General features: G+C 42.2%; 1 protein-coding gene across 2 annotated transcripts in view; it reads right to left on the reverse strand.

The window, feature by feature from the left end:
* Setx (senataxin) overlaps positions 1-20255 on the reverse strand; it is a 49590-nt gene that overhangs the window by 3154 nt on the left and 26181 nt on the right. For both annotated transcript variants that reach the window (XM_032902944.1, XM_032902945.1), the window contains exons 13-25: positions 18589-18821; positions 17509-17676; positions 16761-16917; positions 14663-14764; positions 14368-14483; positions 13160-13231; positions 12071-12220; positions 10610-10717; positions 6943-7130; positions 6075-6167; positions 4746-4910; positions 1676-1774; positions 591-678 (exon numbers count right to left, since the gene is read on the reverse strand). In XM_032902944.1, coding sequence (XP_032758835.1) covers positions 591-678; positions 1676-1774; positions 4746-4910; positions 6075-6167; positions 6943-7130; positions 10610-10717; positions 12071-12220; positions 13160-13231; positions 14368-14483; positions 14663-14764; positions 16761-16917; positions 17509-17676; positions 18589-18821 — 1739 coding nt within the window. The remainder of the gene's footprint in view (positions 1-590; positions 679-1675; positions 1775-4745; positions 4911-6074; positions 6168-6942; positions 7131-10609; positions 10718-12070; positions 12221-13159; positions 13232-14367; positions 14484-14662; positions 14765-16760; positions 16918-17508; positions 17677-18588; positions 18822-20255) is intronic.

A 20255-nucleotide genomic window follows, 5' to 3' on the forward strand; every position in this document is an offset into this window, starting at 1 on the left:
AAAAAAAAAAAAAAATGTTAGAAGATAAGGCTCACAGCCAAACTTCAAAGCACCCACACTGAAAGCCTCAGACAAGCTTGAGCAGCAAGCACATGCTACCCTGCTGCCTGCCACCGGCTTCACTCACACCATCTATCTACCGAAAATACAGAACGCTATGCTTCATCCCAAGAACCCCTGCGGCAGAACAGCTCTGGGGCAGACCTCTCCTTGCAACCCATGTGCCCATAGAAGGCAGTCTCACATGTGCCTGTAGTCTCTGGAGAAGCCACTCACACCCACACCACTGTTTGGTAAACTCTGTCCTAGCACGTCCTATGTAGATTTACACACCCTCTTGGTCTTGTCGCTGATACACAACAGGCTTTAGATGGGCCACCTTGAAATCCTAGTGTACACACTTGAGCTTTGAGCTAAGAAAGAACAGTTTGTACATACACGAAGGCTCACAGCTAAGCTGCTGAAGGACCTAACAACTTCTATTGTAACCATGAAATCATTTCCATTTTGATGAAAAAACAAACAACAGCCAACAACAGATAAATTTAAAACTCCCTATAGCCCCCCCCTCCCCTGGAGAGTGTACCTACCATCAGAGTCCTCAAATGTCCAAGGATAAAGAGGCTGTACTTGGCTCGTGTAATGGTGACATTCAATCTCTGCAAACTTGCCAGGAATCTATGCAACGACAAAGTTATTTCTGTGAGCTCACTCCCAGGGTGTACTCTGTCCCAGGTCGGGCACCATCATGCACGGCTTTTTGCATGGGTACTGGACAGTCAGTCACACTCAGGTCCTTATGCTTGTATGGTAAGCACTTTACCAACTAAGCCATCTCAATGGCTAAGCTATTACAGTGGTTCTGCCTAATGCTGAAACCCTTTTATATAGTTCTGAAAGAATAAAGATTTTTAAACTATCCCCCACTGTCCCTGCTGTGAGGGCCAGTGCACCTCACAAAAGAATAACATCACATGTTATGGGGAAGTAGTCCAGCCATAGACCACTGGCCTCAATAAGGCCTGACTTACCAGTCCTGAGGAAAAAGAGTTGGGGTCAGCTCGCCCCAGAGGCAGGGTGGCCTGGAGTTGGACTGAGCCCAAGCTAGATCATGTGCGCCAATGTAAACAAATAGTAAAATTGCTTTGCTTTGTGTGACTGTTGCCAACTGCCTATGTCATTTTCCCTATAAATCCCTTCCCCTAATTGGGCTCGGGGTCGACTCCTCTGTCTTCTGTGTGAGGTACGTGTCGTCCCCAGAGCTCTTGTTCCTTAAATACACCTCTTGTTCATTACATCAAGACCGGTTTCTCGTGAGTTCTTGGGGGTTGCGTCGTCTCGAGATTTGAGTGGGGGTCTTCCCCACCCCACTGGTCTTTCAGTTCTCCCTGTTGTGGTGTCCCCACACATAAAATTATTTTTGTTGCTACTTCCTATCTGTAACTTTGCCACTGTTGTGAATCATAATGTAAGTTATCTGACAGGATGGATATCTGATATGTGATCTGGTGAAAGGTTATCTACATCCCCAAGAGGTCGTGACCACAGATTGAGAACCACTATTTTAAACAAAAGAAAAGGAATAAAACAAATGATAGGGCTCTAAGGGCAGTCACTGGTGGAGCTAGGTGACAGCTGCTGCCCAACAAGTGACAAAATAATGTGAGCTACTTACCCTATCGAGCCTTGCACAGCACTTGCCCTGACACAGGTAACGATGATGCAGTCTTTCTGCCGGCCCTGGAAGGCATCTACCGTATCCACTTCTGCAGGTCTGTTTATAAAAGGTGTGAGTTTACTAAAACATTTAAATTCTGAAATACACGTACACAGGCAGTATTTAAAACTCTTCATTGGATGCCGGGTAGTGGTGGCGCACACCTTTGATCCCAGCACTTGGGAGGCAGAGGCAGATGGATTCCTGAGTTTGAGGGTGGCCTGGTCTACAGAATGAATTCCAGGACAGTCAGGGCTACACAGAGAAAAATCCTGCCATGAAAATGTAAAAAAAAAAAAAAAGTACTAAGTTGTAAGGTTCTTTGTATATTCCAGATAACATAGTCTTTTCAGATAGACTTCTGAGGTCAGCACAACATCCTTTCTCCTTTCTTTTCATAGAGTCTTCTGAAACACAATTCTTAGTGTTTATGAAGTCCGTAAGAAACCATCTCCTATTCTCCGTGTGTTTCCTTAAGCCTTCCAGTCTTCGGATGACTTCCATCAGAGGCAGGTGGAATTCTGGCAGAGAAAGCATCAGCCTTCCTGAGTTCAGCCACTGGGACTGTGTCGTCTTATCTTTCCGGGTCCTAGGCGTTTAAACTTTCCTTGTAGCACGCTTTGTACCTTCCAGTGGATGCATCTTCTGCTACTGGTCTGATTTCCTCCTAAGTACCTGATTACTTTTGGTGCCATTATAAATAGAATGTTTTTACTTCTTGAGCAGACTATTCACTGACAACCATTTTTTTTTCTTTTTGAGCTGGGGACCGAACCCAGGGCCTTGCGTTTGCTTGGCAAGCGCTCTACCACTGAGCTAAATCCCCAACCCCCATTTTTTTTTTTTTTTTAATATATTGATCCTGTATTCTACAAGTCTCTCAAACTCAAGTGTTAACCCTAAGAGTTTCTTTATGTAGCTTCATTACTGAATCTATAAATATAACCATGCTGAATTATTTACAGACTTAGATAAGAAAACTCTTGCTCTGGTGAGAACGTCTACTGCAACGGACAACAGAAGTAGTAATAAGGACAAACATCCTTTGTGGTCCACAGGAAAGACTGCTTGAACTACCACAGAGCAAATTACCTATGTGTTTTCTATAGACAAGACATTTTCTCTGTACTCCTAATAGTGTTTTCTATTGTGAAAGATAGTTTTTGCTGTCTTTTCTGTCATCTGTTAGTATGACACGTGGGTCACCTTCTCAATCTGTTCTTTTAAAGACACAATCTCCATTTGGTAACCCAGGGTGGCCTCAAGCTCATGTTTGTCCTGCCTTGGCTTCCCAAGTATGGAGGTTCCAGGAGTGAGCTGCCAAGTCTTGTTTTCTTCTCTTATTTCATCAATATACTGAGCCAACACTGCACTCTGGGATAAATTCCATGTGGTGGTGATACACAGTCCCTTTAATACGCACTGGACTTAGTCTACAGCTCTCCACTTAGCATTCTTAAATCTGCAGTCGTTAGTGTCAGCAGTCCCGTGGCTCTTGTTCACACCTTCCCTGGTCTGCTGTCATAAAAACTAGTGTCCTTGGAGCTGGCAACATGGTTCATCACATAAGACAGCTTGCTTGACCATCAAGCCTGATGACCTGAGTTCTATCCAGAACCAATTTCTGAAAGTTGTTTTCTGACCATATGCACACCATGGTGTGCCTGCCTTACATAAATTAAAAAAAGAAAAACAGGAAGTGTTCTTAGGCTTTTGTCAAGTCCTAAGTATTACTGAGTTTTCTGTTGTTTTCACATATGTAGCCAAGGTTGGTCTAAAACTCTAGATCCTCCTGCCTCAAACTCCAGAGTGCCAGGACTGCAGACACACAGCTAAGTTAGTGCTGACTGTGGACTGACATTTGGTGGAACTCAGCAGTCAAGTCCAACCTGTTTCTCAGGTTTTGGTTACTACACTAAGAGGTGTGCTATATAAACATACATACATATGTATTTTTTTCTCCAGATTTCTTTTCTCCAAAGTCAGTTTTGTGTGTTTCTAGATGAAGAAACTTAAAATGTTGTTAGTTTTGGTATTTTAAAAGATGTGTGGGTGTCTTTGGAGTTACAGCGATTGTGAGCATGTGAGGAAAGGCTTGAAAGCACATGCTTTCTCAGACAGGCTGGAAGCCAGCCAACACCCAAATCTCCCCATCTCTGCCTGCTTGGGAGCTATGGTTACAAAGAAGCGTACTGGACTCTCAGCTTGTTGTCTAAGTACTGGGCTCTGAACTCTGGTCTTCAGGACTGCAATACAAATGCTCTTAACCACTGAGCCACCTCTCCAGACAGGTTGAGACAGGTCCTGTTTTGTTGAGACAGGTCTCACGTAGCCCAGGTTAGTCTTGAACTCAACTATGTACCAGAATATGATGATTAGTGTTAATAGTCAACTTGGTAAAAGCTGCACTAGCCTAAGAAATGGGTTGGGGGATGTCTTTGGGGGATTATCTATTGATGGTGTTAGTTGAGTTGGGAAGACCCACCCAGTGTGGGTGGCACCATTCTCTAGGCTGGAGATCCCGGACTGTGTAACAGTGGAGGAATCGAGCTCATCACTAGCATGCATACATTCACTGCTCTTCTGCTGCTGCTTGAAGGCTTCCGAGTCTTGTTGCCTTGATTCCCCCATCATGATGGGCTGTAATACACTGTGAGGTGAAATAGACCCTTTAATGCTTTTGTCAGAGTATCTTGTCACAGTAACGGGAAAAGAAGCTATGGCACCAGGGACGGCCTTGGCTGATCGTCCTGCCTCCGCCTCCCAAGTGCTGGAGCTACGTGTTTCTCACCACACACCCGACACTGGCTTCCAGATTTTTATCTTCAATTTTAGTGTAGAAGTAATCTTAGCAGGGGCTGGTGGCTGAGGCAGGAGGACAGCAAATGGGAAACGTATAGACACGATCACAAAAATAATAAAAAGATATTAGAGCACTTGCCCAATATACAAAGACCCAGACTCAACCCCAGTACTGTTAAGAACTAAGTCCACATAAACACCAGAAATACATATAAAAGTACATCACCCTTTCTTATCAAATTCTTTCTCCAAATCCTTCTGGATCATCGTCTTCTGAGCCTTGTAATGAGTTATTATGCCAATATTTCGGAAGGAAATATCTTTTCTTTTCTCTTTAATAAGTTTAATTATTTCCATCACCAACTTTATTTCTTGAACATTTATGTATGAGCTAAAAAAAAAAAAAAGATGGGAAAAGAGGACAAGGTGTCAAATCTCACAGCAGTCTAGTCGCTCACTACTTCTAGTTTATTTCCCATCACAGTAAAGAGCACATAGGTAGGTGTTTTCCCTCTAGTCAGGCAGCAGCATGAAGATGATGTAATTTGTGATTGTTTATATATATGAATAACTATAAAATAACTGTCCAATCCAGGAAGTAGTTGTAAAAAAGGACTTTGTAGTCAGCTAAGTTTAAACCAATAAACCACGAAGCTGAAAAGAGGTCACCCAGACAGCTAAATATGAACAATGGCTGAATGTCAGAAAGCTACCTCATCATCCTCTCTGCTCTCCACATCCTGTTCTCCCAGTCCATACCCCAAGTATGTGTGTCCTTTCATTACCAGAGTAGATCCAACCGTTACCAACAGGGGCCCTTGTTTTCCTGAGTCTTAAACTACTGTCATGCTATCAGCTATGCTAACGCATCCCAGAAAGACGGCTCACTCTCCTAGACCTTAGCTATCCCTCAGGTTACGACTATCAAGTCCTTGTTGCTTTCTGATCCTGTAATGTGCTTGGGGCTCAGCTCTTCCCCTTCTGCTCTCCTCTCCAAGAAGTCACAGGAACCTTCCTTATTGTTGCGATCCCTGTGCTGTTGACCCCTCTTTACTTTTCACTGTAAGGGAATCTTCTGTCCCATTTCCTATTCTCATTTTAGAATCTGTGGGGTTTTTCAGATTTTTGTTTTTGTTTTTTTTTACATTTTCCCCAAAGCAGGGTAGTATTTAGTTCATAAACAATGCCTCCAAGGCTGTTAACTCCTCTGTTCAGAGCAATCCTTGGCTCTTCTGATATATTTGCTACCTAGCAACATACCGCCTAGCTCCACTTGTCTATCATTTTATAGGTACCAAACACATTCCTTCACAACTCAAAATTTTAAGGACTACCCATGTCTGCTTTCCCATGAGATCACAATCATCTTTTGATGGGATCTTGCATGGTTATGACTGCTGAAGGACTGAAAAGCACTGGTCACCTGAAAAGGGAAGCTATCAACACAGATACCAAAATGACTATGCCTTGGTAATGGAGAGGTATGTATGGGAAAAGCTTATAACCTAATAATTCTGAGACCATTACTGGAGAGTGAAGGAAGACAAAAGCATACTCATTATCCCGTTGTTCTGAACCATCTCCAACATCAAACACGAGGTAGGGCTGAAATGGCCACTCTGAGGAACATCGAATGGTTTCAGTCAATCTATAGAAAAGCAATCATATTCAGAAAATATGCTCTAAAGCACACATTTTATCAATATCTTCTTCTTTTATTTTCTGTGTGAGACAGAACCAGGAGAAAGTTAGGAGATTAAGAGATCTTCTTTCACAAATGCACAGTAATGAAAAGTCTAAACTGGATTTTATTTCCATTCCGGTACCCAGGAAGAAGATCTGAACAATCGTGACTCAAGAACAGCTCACAACAGTACAGGAGACACACATTCAGGGCTACAAACACAAGGTGCAGCCTCCAGGGAGAGCAAATGCACAAGCAAGACTAAGAGCCTGGCTTCAATCTCTAGCACCATAGGTAGGCCATGAAATCACCAGTGATTATTGAACATGGTGATTCTCCCTTCCCCTTTTTTGAGACAGCTTTCTCCATGTATCCCCAGCTGGCCCCTAACTTGAGACCCTTCTGCCTCTGTCTCCTAAGTGCTGGGATTAAAGATGTGTGCTGTCACCGCCCTGCCTCCTCTCTTCTTTTCAATCTATCTGCACTTCATATAGTCAACATAGCACAATGATTTAAGGTAAGCACCCTCCCTCCTGCCACCTCCAAACAGGGTCTTACTCTGTAGCCTTGGCTGGCCTCTTAAGTCTCAACAATCTTCCTGCTTCTACTTCCCAAGTACATAGGATCACCTGCATTGGCTAGCACAGCTAGTCTGGTTTATGCTTTTTACACCAAGACATCTTCATAAGCAGCTACCGCTTCCCAAAGGACAAGCTTACAAGCACTACAGGACACCCACCTATTTGTCTTCAGGTTTTTATTATAAACGTAATTAGAAGGGAAGAGACATATGTCTGGATGCATCCTGTACTGAATGGTGAGCTGTAGCACCGGCAGCCTGCCAATCATGTTCTGCTCCACATTCTCTTCCAGCAGCTTGCAGAATCGCGCCATCATCGACTGGTCATAGCCATACTCCTGTGCTTTCTGGGAAGAAAAAAAGTTTGTTAAGAATTTATACCCAGGGGGGAAAAAAGGCTTGGGGCAGTGGTGTGCACACCTTTTATCCCAGCACTCAGGAGGCAGAGGCTGGTGGATCTCAGTTTGAGACCAGCCTGGTCTACAGAGTGAGTTCCAGGACAACCAGAACTACATAGAGAGACCCTGTCTTGAAAAACAATCAATTTTTTTTTGTTTGTTTGTTTTTACAAGTTCCCACTACTGTAACTGATATTCTGAAGCAAATGCACGTCAAAAATCAGGTGGTCCAAGACCACTATCAGCGTAAGATCACTATCAGTCAGGTTCAGGAAAAGATGTTTCCGATGCTGATCCTCAGGGAGCTGTGACCCTTGACTGGAAAATTCGATGTTCTCTCTCTAGAAAATCTACAAAGTGCTGTGAATGAGGTGAGGGTGTGAATGACCACAACAGAGCTCTTCTGATAGGTCCAAGAGGCCTCCCGAATGAACAAAAAAAGAAGCACAGAAACTTAACATAGATTTGAACAAATCTTTGTGCCCTCACAAACTTAAGTGTTGGGCATCACTACAAGGAAGGCTTTACACAATGGCTTTACACAGACTCATGGTGCCAAGTCCTGACACTGCTAAGTCAGCTAGGATCAAACCTGAACTACTGAATTGACCTTACAAGCCAAGTAATGGGTTATAACGCTAGCATGAAAAACAGTGACCCAAACAGATGATGAAAATCGCCCATGTTCTCAGAGTTGTACTATACAATTTTCAATGTCAGTATAAAAGATTCAAATCACATATCCTGGAAGTTAAAATGCCCTCTAAAACCTGTACACACAAACATGACCATGCTAATGGCAATACTCACCCATGTCCAGGAGGAATAAGACTGTTACGCAAACTTCCACAGTGCAAGTAAAACACTTGTACCCTAATGCTTATGTACAGATTTGTACACCTGTATGTATACGAGCTTGTGTAACTAAGCAGTCGTTAAGAGATATCTGGCAATTTCATCTATATCTTCCAGAGTTTACTCAATTTAGCCCCAAATCCAATTTTCCCAAATCCAATTTTAAATCTCTCTGGGAAAAATAGAAGAATTTACACAACATAATAGACCTACTTAAGAAGACAGAAAAAGGGCTGGAGAGATGGCTCAGAGGTTAAGAGCACTGACTGCTCTTCCAGAGGTCCTGAGTTCAATTCCCAGCAACCACATGGTGGCTCACAACCATCTGTAATGGGATCTGATGCCCTCTTCTGGTGTATAAGTGTACATGCAGGCAGAATGCTGTATACATAATAAATCTTAAAAAAAAAAAAAAAGACAGAAAAAGTGAGTTCAACTTACAAATTTGTACTTGATGACATAAAAAAGGCTGTCCCTGAGGTAGCTGGAAAATAGTACCTCTGCTCTTAACAAAACCTCATATATGGGGTTGGGGATTTAGCTCAGTGGTAGAGCGCTTGCCTAGGAAGCGCAAGGCCCTGGGTTCGGTCCCCAGCTCCGGGGGGGGGGGGAACAACCCTCATATATATACATAGGCATCTATCTATCTATCTATCTATCTATCTATCTATCTATCTATCTATCTACCACTTCTTACCTCATCCTGTAACTCGATACTGTCTGCCACCCACCAAGCCAGACGCACCATGAGTGTAAGGACTTTGTCTTTTTATCATCACAGCCTCCACATCTACAACAGCGCCTGGCCGAGCTGGCTGTGGGAGTGCATACTCATAGTCCCAAAACGCAAGCAGCTGAGACAGGAGGAACACTGAGTTCAAGTCAAGCCTGGGCTGCAGAACAAGTTCCAGGCCAGCTTGGGCTACATAAACAAAACTATCTCCACAGCAATTATCTCCAGAAAATAGTTTGTTTAAAAAAAAAAAAAAAAAAAAAAAAAAGACAAGAGCACTAGAAAGTTGGCTCAGTAGTTAAGGAGCACTTCTTGTTCTTGCAGGGGCCCATTGATTCCCAGCACCCACATGGAAACGCATTACCTCCTTAAGGCATGCATGTGGTAGAAAACACACAAAGAACTTATATACTATACACACATACACACACACGTATGAATGACGCACTGTGAATTTCGATTTTGTAACCATTTGTAAGTTTTTCTTCAGTAAGCTTCTTTTATTGCTCACAAGCAGGGCCCCTGCCGCAGTTCCCCACAGTGGCTGTGCACCTGTGCCTGCAGTTACATAACTGCACCATTGTTCTAATAAATCCAAAATCAAAAACAAATGGCGACAACAAACACACACTCATTGAGTAACTGGACAGAGATGTTTTCAAAATGATCTTTTTTTCTGAGATTATGAGGCTACCACTCTGTATAGAAAGATATTAGTAAAAAAACCAATTTTATTAAATTTCAGAACCACGGTATAAGCCTATTTAGGATGACCCAAAACAATTACTGAGTTTGATTTCTGATACGCATTTGCAGAAGACAAGTCTAGTATGGAGATGAAGTCCAAAACAAAAAAGGCAGACTGGCCAGGCAGTGGTAGAGCACGCCTTCAATCCCAGCACCCAGGAGGCAGAGGCAGGTGGATCTCTGAGTTGCAGGCCAGCCTGGTCTCCAGAGCGAGTTCTAGAGCAGCTAGGCCATACAGAGAAACCTGTCTCAAACAAACAAACAAAAAGGCAGCCTGGAACACATCAGTCCTCTAACACCAACTCTATTTACATTGGGTGCACCTTCTTCTGTTATCACCTGCACTTTCAGGTGTGAACTCCTGAATAAAAATAAGCCAAACAGGGGTTGGAGATTTAGCTCAGTGGTAGAGCACTTGCCTAGCAAGCACAAGGCCCTGGGTTCGGTCCCCAGCTCCGAAAAAAAGAATTAAAAAAAATAAATAAAAAATAAGCCAAATTGAACATCTGTTTCCAGGGGTTGGGGATTTGGCTCAGCGGTAGAGCGCTTGCCTAGCAACCGCAAGGCCCTGGGTTCGGTCCCCAGCTCCGAAAAAAAAAAAAAAAAAAAAAAAGCGAACATCTGTTTCCAAACCATGCTTAGCTTCGAGAACACTTAGTGTAAAGCATGAACCGTGTGTGCGTAGGGGGTGAGGGGGTAGTCGTCTTTACATTTAAAGTTCTCTTATGTATTTTGTGTTCTTATCAAATCAGAAGAGCCCCTCCTCTGAATGGAAAGCATAAAGTAATGTGAACTAAGATTTTTGTGGCTAAGAGACTCTTGCCCATATACTCAGAAGCACAACTGTGAACAAAGAGGACGTTGGCAAAAACTGTTCAGTGTGTTTTGAAGCAGGTCTCACTGTGTATCCCGGCAGGCCTCAGCACTCAAGGCAACCGGCACTGCCTGGCCACAGTTTCCCTTATGAGACTTCAAATAACACTTCTCTTTGTTCCTGTCATTTCCTAATTTTCCCTTCAATAAGAAATGACAATTTAAGACAGAACCATTTTCACAATCAAGACAGAGCCTCTGCCGTCACAGAGGCACTCACCATAGAGATGACTGTGGGAGGGAGCTGCTTGGGGTCCCCCACCAGGACGAGCTTATTGCAGCGGTGGATGAGAGGAGAAAGCGTCTCCACCTCACAAGACTGCCCGGCCTGGAAGGAAGGAGAAAGGGAGACAGCGCCGGAATGAAGGTCTAATCATCCAAAGGAGCACCTATACTAGAGCTAGACCTTTATTGTTATTGCTTATTATTATTAATTTAATTATGCAGGACTTCATACCTGCTGGGCAAGTGCGTTATTACTGAGTTATATCCCAGCCTCCTCTAAACCAGGTATCAAAGATAAGCATTTTTAAAAATGATCAAAGTAGATCATACTTTTATGAAAATGTCTTTATGTAGGACATTATACCATGTACAGTGAAGGTATAGCAACAAAAATTATACATATAAAAGATTTCATCATAAGGCAAAAACAAGTTATCTAACACAATTACTGGTTTACCAGCTGAGCTCACTTTCCAGCCCCTAAACACAATTTTAAACAATCTAACAAGTATTGTGAACTCAACCACCACCGCCGTCCTAACTGTGGACAGACGGCCACACAAGGCTGTGCACATCTTAAGTGCCTGCTTCATTCCTGCTGAGCCGGCTTTAGAACTCTGCCTCTGAAACTCAGATGGTACTTGAGGCCTGACTATCTCCTGACTTTCTAATTCAGTAACATCGTCTTTAATGATTTCATCATTTCTACTCTTTCTGGTCCTTCATTTTACCACATAATTTATATCTATGACAGGGGACAAGATCTCCTAGAATGGTTCTCAGTATCTAATGATCCACTCCTTCTGTCTTCTGACTTTTCACTCCAGCCAACCATGTACACAATTAGTGTTTAGTAAATGAACAAGAAATAAAAGATGTCCCCTAAAAATGCAGCAGCCAAAGCTGTTCCAAGTCATAAATTTGTATTTCAAAAAAAAAAAAAATTGTATTTCAAAGTTAACAGAGAAACTGCTGGGGCTGGAGAGATGGCTCAGCGGTTAAGAGCACTGACTGCTCTTCCAGAGGTCCTGAGTTCAAATCCCAGCAACCACATGGTGGCTCACAACCATCTGTAATGGGATCTCATGCCCTCAGACAGCCACAGTGTACTCATATATAATACATGAATAAATCTTTAAAAAAAAAAAAACAAAAAACAAAAAAACAGAGAAGCTGCTGCAGCTCAGGAGAGACAGTGCTGGAGAAGACTACAGCCCTAGCTCTGCAGCAGACGGTCAGCACCATGTTTCACTGCATGAGGAGAACATGGACAAATCAGCTGAGGGCTGGGGACACAGAGCCTTCCTCACAAGCATGGCTGGATGTTCACTCTCCAGCACTGCAAGAGCAGTGATCACTAAAGAAAAACCCCATTTCATCCACACTTCACCCATAATTCACCCACAACTTTTCTTTATGGTCCTAGTCACACCTGGACACTTGATTGTCCACTGACCTCATCTACGATGACACAACTGAAGGGGACACCCCCTTGCCCTCGAAAAGCAGACTCAAGCAATAAACCACCACTAGTGCTCAATGTGCAGCAGATGACATGGGACTCCAAGATGATGGTATTCTGTGCTCTCTGTGGGCGTCCCTGCACCTAGAATGACAAAGGGTAACTATAGCCAGTTATACGCAACTCCTCTAACACTCCTATTTTTACTATAAAATATTGTCCTTTATTGTTCATGTGACATAGGAATATTTAATAAAAGGGGCTCAGCTCTTGGAAGAGAAATCCTTCTGCACGAATCCATTCTAGACTTCAAGGACAAAGTATGTGAGTTTAAAAGAGGTGGTAAGCTAGCTCCAGTACTAAAGCATAGCCAGGGTCTCTCCTATTAGCCATAACTGTAATGGGTGTTCCCCCAAAAATGATTAATAGCCCCTAGAAGACACAATGAGCAACAAAGCTCACAATACGGATGAACAACGCACTTCGCCTCTAAGCATTGAAACACTAGTTTAGAGGTTATTTACGCTGCTAAGGCAAATAAACATTAAACTCAACTGTGTCTCTGGTCAAAAAGCACAAACTACCAGTTACCCTTACACTGTTCTTCTAAACCTACTTTGGACTGTGGGTGGGTGACCCAGAACTGGGACCAACTGTATGATGCAAGATCCAAACAAAAGCACAGAAAGCTTATGCTCTAAGCCAAGAGTAGAAAAGGGGGGGCTGTATGTTCTTATGCCTAACTGCATCCCACTGTCACTCAACTTACATTCATAACACACAGTCCATGATAGTCCACAGTTGCTACGTTCTTACTAAATTACTAACATAGTTCATTCCTGTTTTCTCTCTCAGTTTCTACAAACCTAGTCTCATTAACTACTCAGATAAGCAACTCTATTTGCAGCTGGTGAAAAAAGAAAATGTTTAGTACTGACCTATCTATACCTAAGGGAAAAATACTGAAGTCTTCACTTTTGCAAGTGTCATGTTTATGTTAAATACTTTTCTAAGCAGACTTCAGCCCTTATGTCCTCTGAACTGTTTCATAAAGAAAGTGAAATATGCAGGTTAACTACTTACCTCTTTAATTTTTGAAGCAAGTTCTTGCCTTTCTTTTGAAACTATGACAATGTGTTCATCTAATTCTTGCCTCTGAAAACAATTTTCAAATCACCATGAAAACCAAGCACTTTAGAAAGCTCTCAGATTTAGAATAAAAAACATCTTACCCATGAAATTCACTGAAACAGTGTGAAATCAAGTCTGGTCAAGTCCCAACACTGCTCTAAACACCTGATGGGCTAAATTATGTCTCCCATGTGTCATGCTTGCTGTCTACCTAGTTTCTCAAAGCTTCCTAGTATCTCGGAGCTTCATTCTTCCATCACAGCTAAGGTGTTCACACACAGCAATCCTGACACAGGGATGAGCGTGCAACATAATGAAGACATGGGAAATCATGGCACCCTTCCCCTAAAGAAAACCAGGGATTAGATCTGCTTGGCAACAGAAACTAATCAGAATGTATCCTTAGAACAGACACAGGGTGTCAGGCACAGCCAGAGTGGTGGTGCCCAGAAACACTGGCACTTGACTTTTCATGGGAAAAAAAAAAAAAGAGGCTGAGATACAAAGAAAAGGAAACCAAAAGGTGGCAAAACGTTACCAGCTAAGTTTCTTGATCTAAACATACTGAAAGCTAAGTCACTCTTGGCTGCGTCTATGAGCCAGTAAATTCTCTTGTCTCAACCTAATCAGAAATGTTGGTTACTATTATTGCTGTGTACATGTGTTTTGTTTGCATTGTGTCTATCACGTGTGGGCCCAGAGTCTGAGAAAACCAGAAGACAACATCAGCTCCTTGGAACTGTAGTCAATTGTGAGTTGCCATGTGGAGGTTAGGAACCAAACCTGGGTCCCCTGGAAGAGCAGCCAGTGCTTTTAACCACTGAGCCATCTCTCCAGTCCCTAAAATGGGTTTAATAACAGAAAAGTGCCTAATAAATGAAATATGCCATCTCCTTTTATAAATAAATCTTTACTGCAATACAATTACAGCTGTTTACACTGATCTGATGAGGCTTTCGAGCCCCTGTCAAGCTGTCAGAGACAACAGACTATGGTCTATAAAACACACAGTATTTACAAAAGAGGCTGCTAACCCTGACACTAACCATACAACTCCTGCATTTTATGGAGTCACACCACATGGTAAGAGCAGCACTATGCACCCATTGACTAGTTCATGTCTAAGCCACTTCTGCAAGGCCCAAGTGAGATGTTCTTACCTGCATCTCCCGCCCACCTCGACACAGAGCTCGCTGACGAGAAAGCTCATCAAGTTGAGCATCTAGAATTTCTTTTCTTCTAAGCATTTCTTGAATATGAGAAGGCAAGTCTTTTTCTAATACAAAATTTAAAATTACATGTTAACTCTGGCAAAATTCACACAGGCACAATTCACAAACACAATGAGAAAGAAGCCAGACTAGTTGTGGGGTCCGCAAAATACCACTAGTGCCCCCATCATCACTTGTTATAAAAACAGCAGAGGAACACCAATGTAAACGGGCCAGCACTTACTCATTCTATGGCTGACTTGGCTATCCAAACTGAATTTTAGGACCTCTGTATTAATAGACTTTTCTGGACCCAGTCTTACTAAATTTATATCTCCACAGTTTCCTGTTGATAAAAAGACATAAAGTTAATAAGGACATTGCTAATAAATCCCATCTCCACATGAATCAGGGAAGGGCAACAACTAGCAGCTGCATGCCAGGAGATGTACTAAAGCCTCTCACACATTCTCTCAGGATACCCAGATGAGAACTCTAAGACAAGTACTTACCGCTTCACACAACACAAGCTAGGAAGGTCACATGATAGCACATGCAGAGCTCATACTGTTAGGCTGTTTCTCAAATTCTTCTCTATACAGTGTTCCATGAAGAACACAGATGAGGAATGAATGATAAATGTAGATGCTGAGATTAAAGGCATATGCCCCTATACCTAACCCTTAAGTTTTCTTCACCATATATTATTATATATTTAATTCAAACAGAATCTTACTTGGTCATTCCCACCCCAACACCCAGAATTAAGATATTTGAGAGGTTTTGTATACAGTTCAAGCTGGCCTGGGGCTCATATGTAAACCAGACTGGCCTTGAACTTCTAACAATCCTCCTGCCTGTTAAGAATGGGGCATGTGTACCCACTTGACACAAATTTTCAAACAAATATATGGAGAAGAAATGGCATATTTATATAGTTACCTTTAATACAAGTTCTTTAAAACCCTAGTTCAGTTCCCTCTCCTAAATGTAAGGCCATCTTCTCTAGTCTACACTTACTTGAAGTTTTCAACATATCCAGACAGAGTTGAAAACAAACCTAGGAAGCACAGAGTTCTAGTGGTTTTCCTGGATTCTGGAGCAGGGCAAAGGAAGAACACTGACAGGTGGCTGGGCATTTATTATGCTCTTTAAATTATCATCATTAAGGTATAAGTTACATTCGGTAAAATGCAGGCTTGAAAAACCTCGTCTTGGAACAAGTTCCAGGACAGCCAGGGGTTACACAAAAACTGTCTCGAAAATCCAAAAAAAAAAAATTGCAATGACTCGACCCCTGAAAAAAAATTCAACAATTCACAAAAACTTGTCAAAAAGAACAAAATTAAGTCAACACCAATACTAAATAACAAACTGTATGAAGTCGTCTTTTTTATACTGTTCTCACTTATGACCACTATCTTCGAAGCACTAAAATAACACATTAGCAATCAAGCACTGTCCCCCTCAACAGATATAAGGACAAAGTGTCACCACCCACTGACAGCAGTTCAGACTCTTGTTTCTAACATCACCTGTACTTGAATACAGGTCAGTGTAGGTGTCTGTGGGGGATGCCCCCTCCCAGCTCTGCTACTCCACTGCATTAAGAGCACACTGTGTACAACACCCGCAGTTACGTCTCCTGACTACACCTGCAGCTCTCTTGGACGCTGCTACCCAAACTGTGGCTTTCGAGCCAGTCAGTTGACTACAGGGTCAGCTTAGGAGCGCAGAGTTGCTATTACTTCAGAGAGGTAGACCAGAAGGATATAAGGATAATGTCTCTGCTCACAACCACTAAAAAGAAAGAAGAGTTTGGCTATAGACGGACAGTGTATTAAGTCTCAGAGGAAATGAACTGTTTATTAGGTGTACATATGAAAGGAAAGCAAGAATATATGTCATCTCCCAGAATACAGACACGTCCCATGTAATTTGCAGTGGAAGGGAAATGAGGAGATGAGACTAGCGCATCTAGGAAGGCTCCTGAGACAGTGATCATTTGTTCCCTTTGTCATTTCACCTGTCCTCACTCTGTGATGACTCATACTGCACATGCAGCAGCTATCCCTGCCCAGGAGTACACTAAGGAACGGAGATTACAACACAGTAAGGCACCAATACAGAAGGAATCTGGTTTTCCAAAGACTGCACAGCAGGGGCTCGTGCCCAGACTAATGAGCTCACTCCCTAAGCTTTGTGAACCGGAAGCCAATGTACACCATACTTACACAGCACTCTGCAGCTGACTCTGACCCTAACTGCTAACAGGCAGAGTCTGATATCCTCAAGAAAAATACAATCAAGAGAAAAACAACAAAAACAATTGCATATCATACCCAAAGGATTCTTCTTGTCTTTACATTTTTCTTTGAATTCGAGGATAATTTTTTTCATAAGCTCATCAACCGCTGCATTGGAAGGTGCACACACAAGGACTCGGTTTTGCTTGATTTTGGCGTTGAAATTTTCATCTGAATGGCCCTTCCTCTGGCTCTACAATGTCACACAGCAGACAAACAATGAGCTGTCACAATGGTTAAAGGACAGCATCTATTCCTTCCACAATATGAGAGTTACTGTGACAAGCAGTGCACACACACAAGCACATACAAGATCCTAACCTTCATTCCTACATAAAACACGCACGGCACACACAGAAAGCCGTCTCTGCCAGAAAGGTTATCACAACTGTTGCGGGGCTCTAGGCCTTACATTTTACAATTACTTAATCAATATTCAGTCCAACCAACATTTAGCTCAAGATTACATTCATTAAAATAAAGAGCACTGACTGCTCCTCCAAAGGACTCGGGTTCAATTCCCAGTACCCACGTCATGGCTCACAATGTCTGCAGCTTGAGTTCCAGGGAAATCTTGCCTTTTTCTAGTCTCTAAGTGCTGTATGCAAGTACACAGACATAAATGTGAGTCAAACAGCCATACATTTTATTTCATATTTAAAACAATAGTAGTTAATAATAAACCTTTTTAAATACACAAGTAAAGGGCGAAGGTACTTTAATGCCCACGTCTCTTAATTCGGGTCAAGCAGAGCCATGGCCAGGCTAACAGTATCACACCTACCTCTGTCAGTAAGCGGTACAAGAGACCTACAATAGTTTTTGATTTTCCTGTTCCGGGTGGTCCATGAATCAGACAGATTTTGGCAACTGATGGTGAGTGCTTCACCATGGCATATGCAGTTTCTATGGCTTTCTTCTGGTCTTCATTAAAATCTTTTAAGTAGGCAATCTATAGAAAAGATGAGTGTAATCAAATCTTTCTGTGGTAACACAGGGGAGAAGGTAAGAACCGCATCTGTTCAACTTTCTTCCAGTCCACATCAAACACAAAAGGTAAGTGACTGACCCCTCACAACTAGAGAAAAGCTAACTGGATACTAATTACTACTTAGCACCCATAGCTGTCAGCCCACTTATTACTGGGTTAATTACTAGTTAGCACCCATAGTAGTCAGCCCACTTATAACTGTGCTTTAATGTGTTTTTACAAATATGACAATTTCCTTAAGTAACTTTTCTTCAATTATTCTGATAGTTTACATTTAATCAATTCTCTTCTTAGACAGTGAAAGCTCTAAGGATTCTTCTTTCCTAATACAATGTCACAAGGTGGCAAACAGTTTTCACGGCCAGACCCAGTCTAAATTTAGTCCTTCAATTTAGATGGCCATATTCCTAACCTCTGATTCATTAAACTAAGACAACTCCTTCGAAGATGAACAATGAGGGTTAGAAGTACTGGTTTCCTTTCACGTTTTTTGTTAATTTTCTGGACTATATGTACTTTTTTAACAGTGAAAACTACAGGTTCATCTCTTCATTTGCAACAATCCTGCAGGTTCTCCCAACTCTCTTCAAACACAAATCTCACTCCACAAAATCTGTTAACTCCTGAACAGTGAGACCCAGCAAATACTGAAGCAGATGCCAGAGAACAGCTGAATGGTGCTCTTTTAACACACCACACCCTCTTCACTTTCTTATCTTTACCCTGACATAAGCTAACCTACTTGCCTTGCCCACCTTGCAACACTGAAGGGAACAAAGCACCGCTGTGTACAAGCGTACAGGACCTTGTAGCAGCTAAAATGTCCTGACACAGTTCTTTCAGTTTCCTGACTTCATTCAAATCAGCACTCACAATTCTTTCAGAAGTTGTAGTCAGTAGATCTTTGGTACAGAAGTCCATGGGGTTTGGATTTAGAACGGCTCTGGCCAACTGGTTCCGACCGCTCAACAGAGACATGGCTTTGAGTTTCCTCTGTGTAGTCACCAGAGAACTGATTACGATACACTTTGTAAGCTCTTTAACACTGGCTGGCATGTTATCTTGTGTCTGGATGCATAAGGAGCACTCGGTTTTCCCACTGCGCACTATAATCAAAGAGGAGAAAAGCAAGCACCAGTGTAATATTATCCATTGTTTAGAACTTGTATTTTACATGATGTCCAAGTCACTTCTATTTAGCAGATGTAAAATTATTCTGACTTTTTCCCACTGTTCAGGAGTTGGTTTGGGGTTATTTTTACACTGGAATGACTGGTGGAGAACTGTGTAGAACTGTTGCAAATGAAATAAACCTGTAGCTTTCACTGTAAAAAACAACAACAAAAAAACCAACCTCTGAGTTTGAGACCAGCCTGGTCTACAGAGCTGGTACAGTGCAGCTCTACGTAGCCAAGGACCATGACCACAGAGGCTTACATTATGGACTTTCAAATACAGAGTTCAAAAGTTTTGATCTTATCTATAAGGAGTTCAGAAAAAGAACTTGTAAATTAGATACTTATAAAGCAGCAAATGTAATAATCATTTTCAAGAGCCAAAAACAAAAATGCAGTCACATCCTGCTGTAAATCTTCCCCATCAGATAAAATGCACCATGGTGCTATAGTCTCGGGACAATCGACAGTCTTCTGGAGACACAATGAAGTAAGGATGCAGAAGTGGGAAATCATCTCTTCATGCACGTTAGAATACTAGTGTGTCAACTGTCAAAAAGCAGAGTGAAATAAACAACTTGGACTTCACAGTAAACTGCAACTAGGGTTTGAACCATGTCTAGTGACACAACCTGCATGTAGTAGCATCAGCTTCTTGGGAGGCTAAGAGGCAGGAGAATTATGTGAACCCACTAGCTCAAAAACAACTAAGCAACACAGAACGGCCTGACTAAAAACAATGATTCATTATGTCCTGTGAACTGATGTTAACAGCAACCTTGGCTATATTACTTTATATTTCTGAGACATGTTTCCCTTAGTAACAAAGAAATTAATTCTCACCACCTTTGGCGAACACTACAAATGTGCAGGAGACCAAGACACACTACTCAGCAGATGTTCTTAAGCTCAGGTTCTGGGGGAATCCCTACGATGCAATGGTTGGAAGGGATGGAAACAATAAGTTTCCAAGCTTAAGCTGCCTTATGATAATAAATTGTTTGTTCTTCTCATTAGTAATTAGTGAGAAAGCTAAGGTTAGAATTTGACTTAAGTTATTAAACTTAAAGTTATTGACTTACAAGTGATAAAAATGGCAGATGGAAGAATGCCTCAGAAGAGGACATTAAAACAAAGCCAGGCGGTAGCAGAGCGTGCCTTTAATTCCAGCACTAGAGAGGCAGAGGCAGAGGCAGAGGCAGGCAGACAGGCACTCCAGCCTGGACTACACACAGAGAGTTCCCGGACATCCAGAGCCAGAGCCATACAGACAAACCCTCCACATACAGACACCCGCCACAAAAAGAAAAAAAAAAAAAGTTCGAGGCTGGAGAGATGGTTCAGCTGTATCCCAGTACTCATGAT

This window comes from Rattus rattus, chromosome 5 (genome assembly GCF_011064425.1).
Source record: "Rattus rattus isolate New Zealand chromosome 5, Rrattus_CSIRO_v1, whole genome shotgun sequence".
NCBI lineage: Eukaryota > Metazoa > Chordata > Mammalia > Rodentia > Muridae > Rattus > Rattus rattus.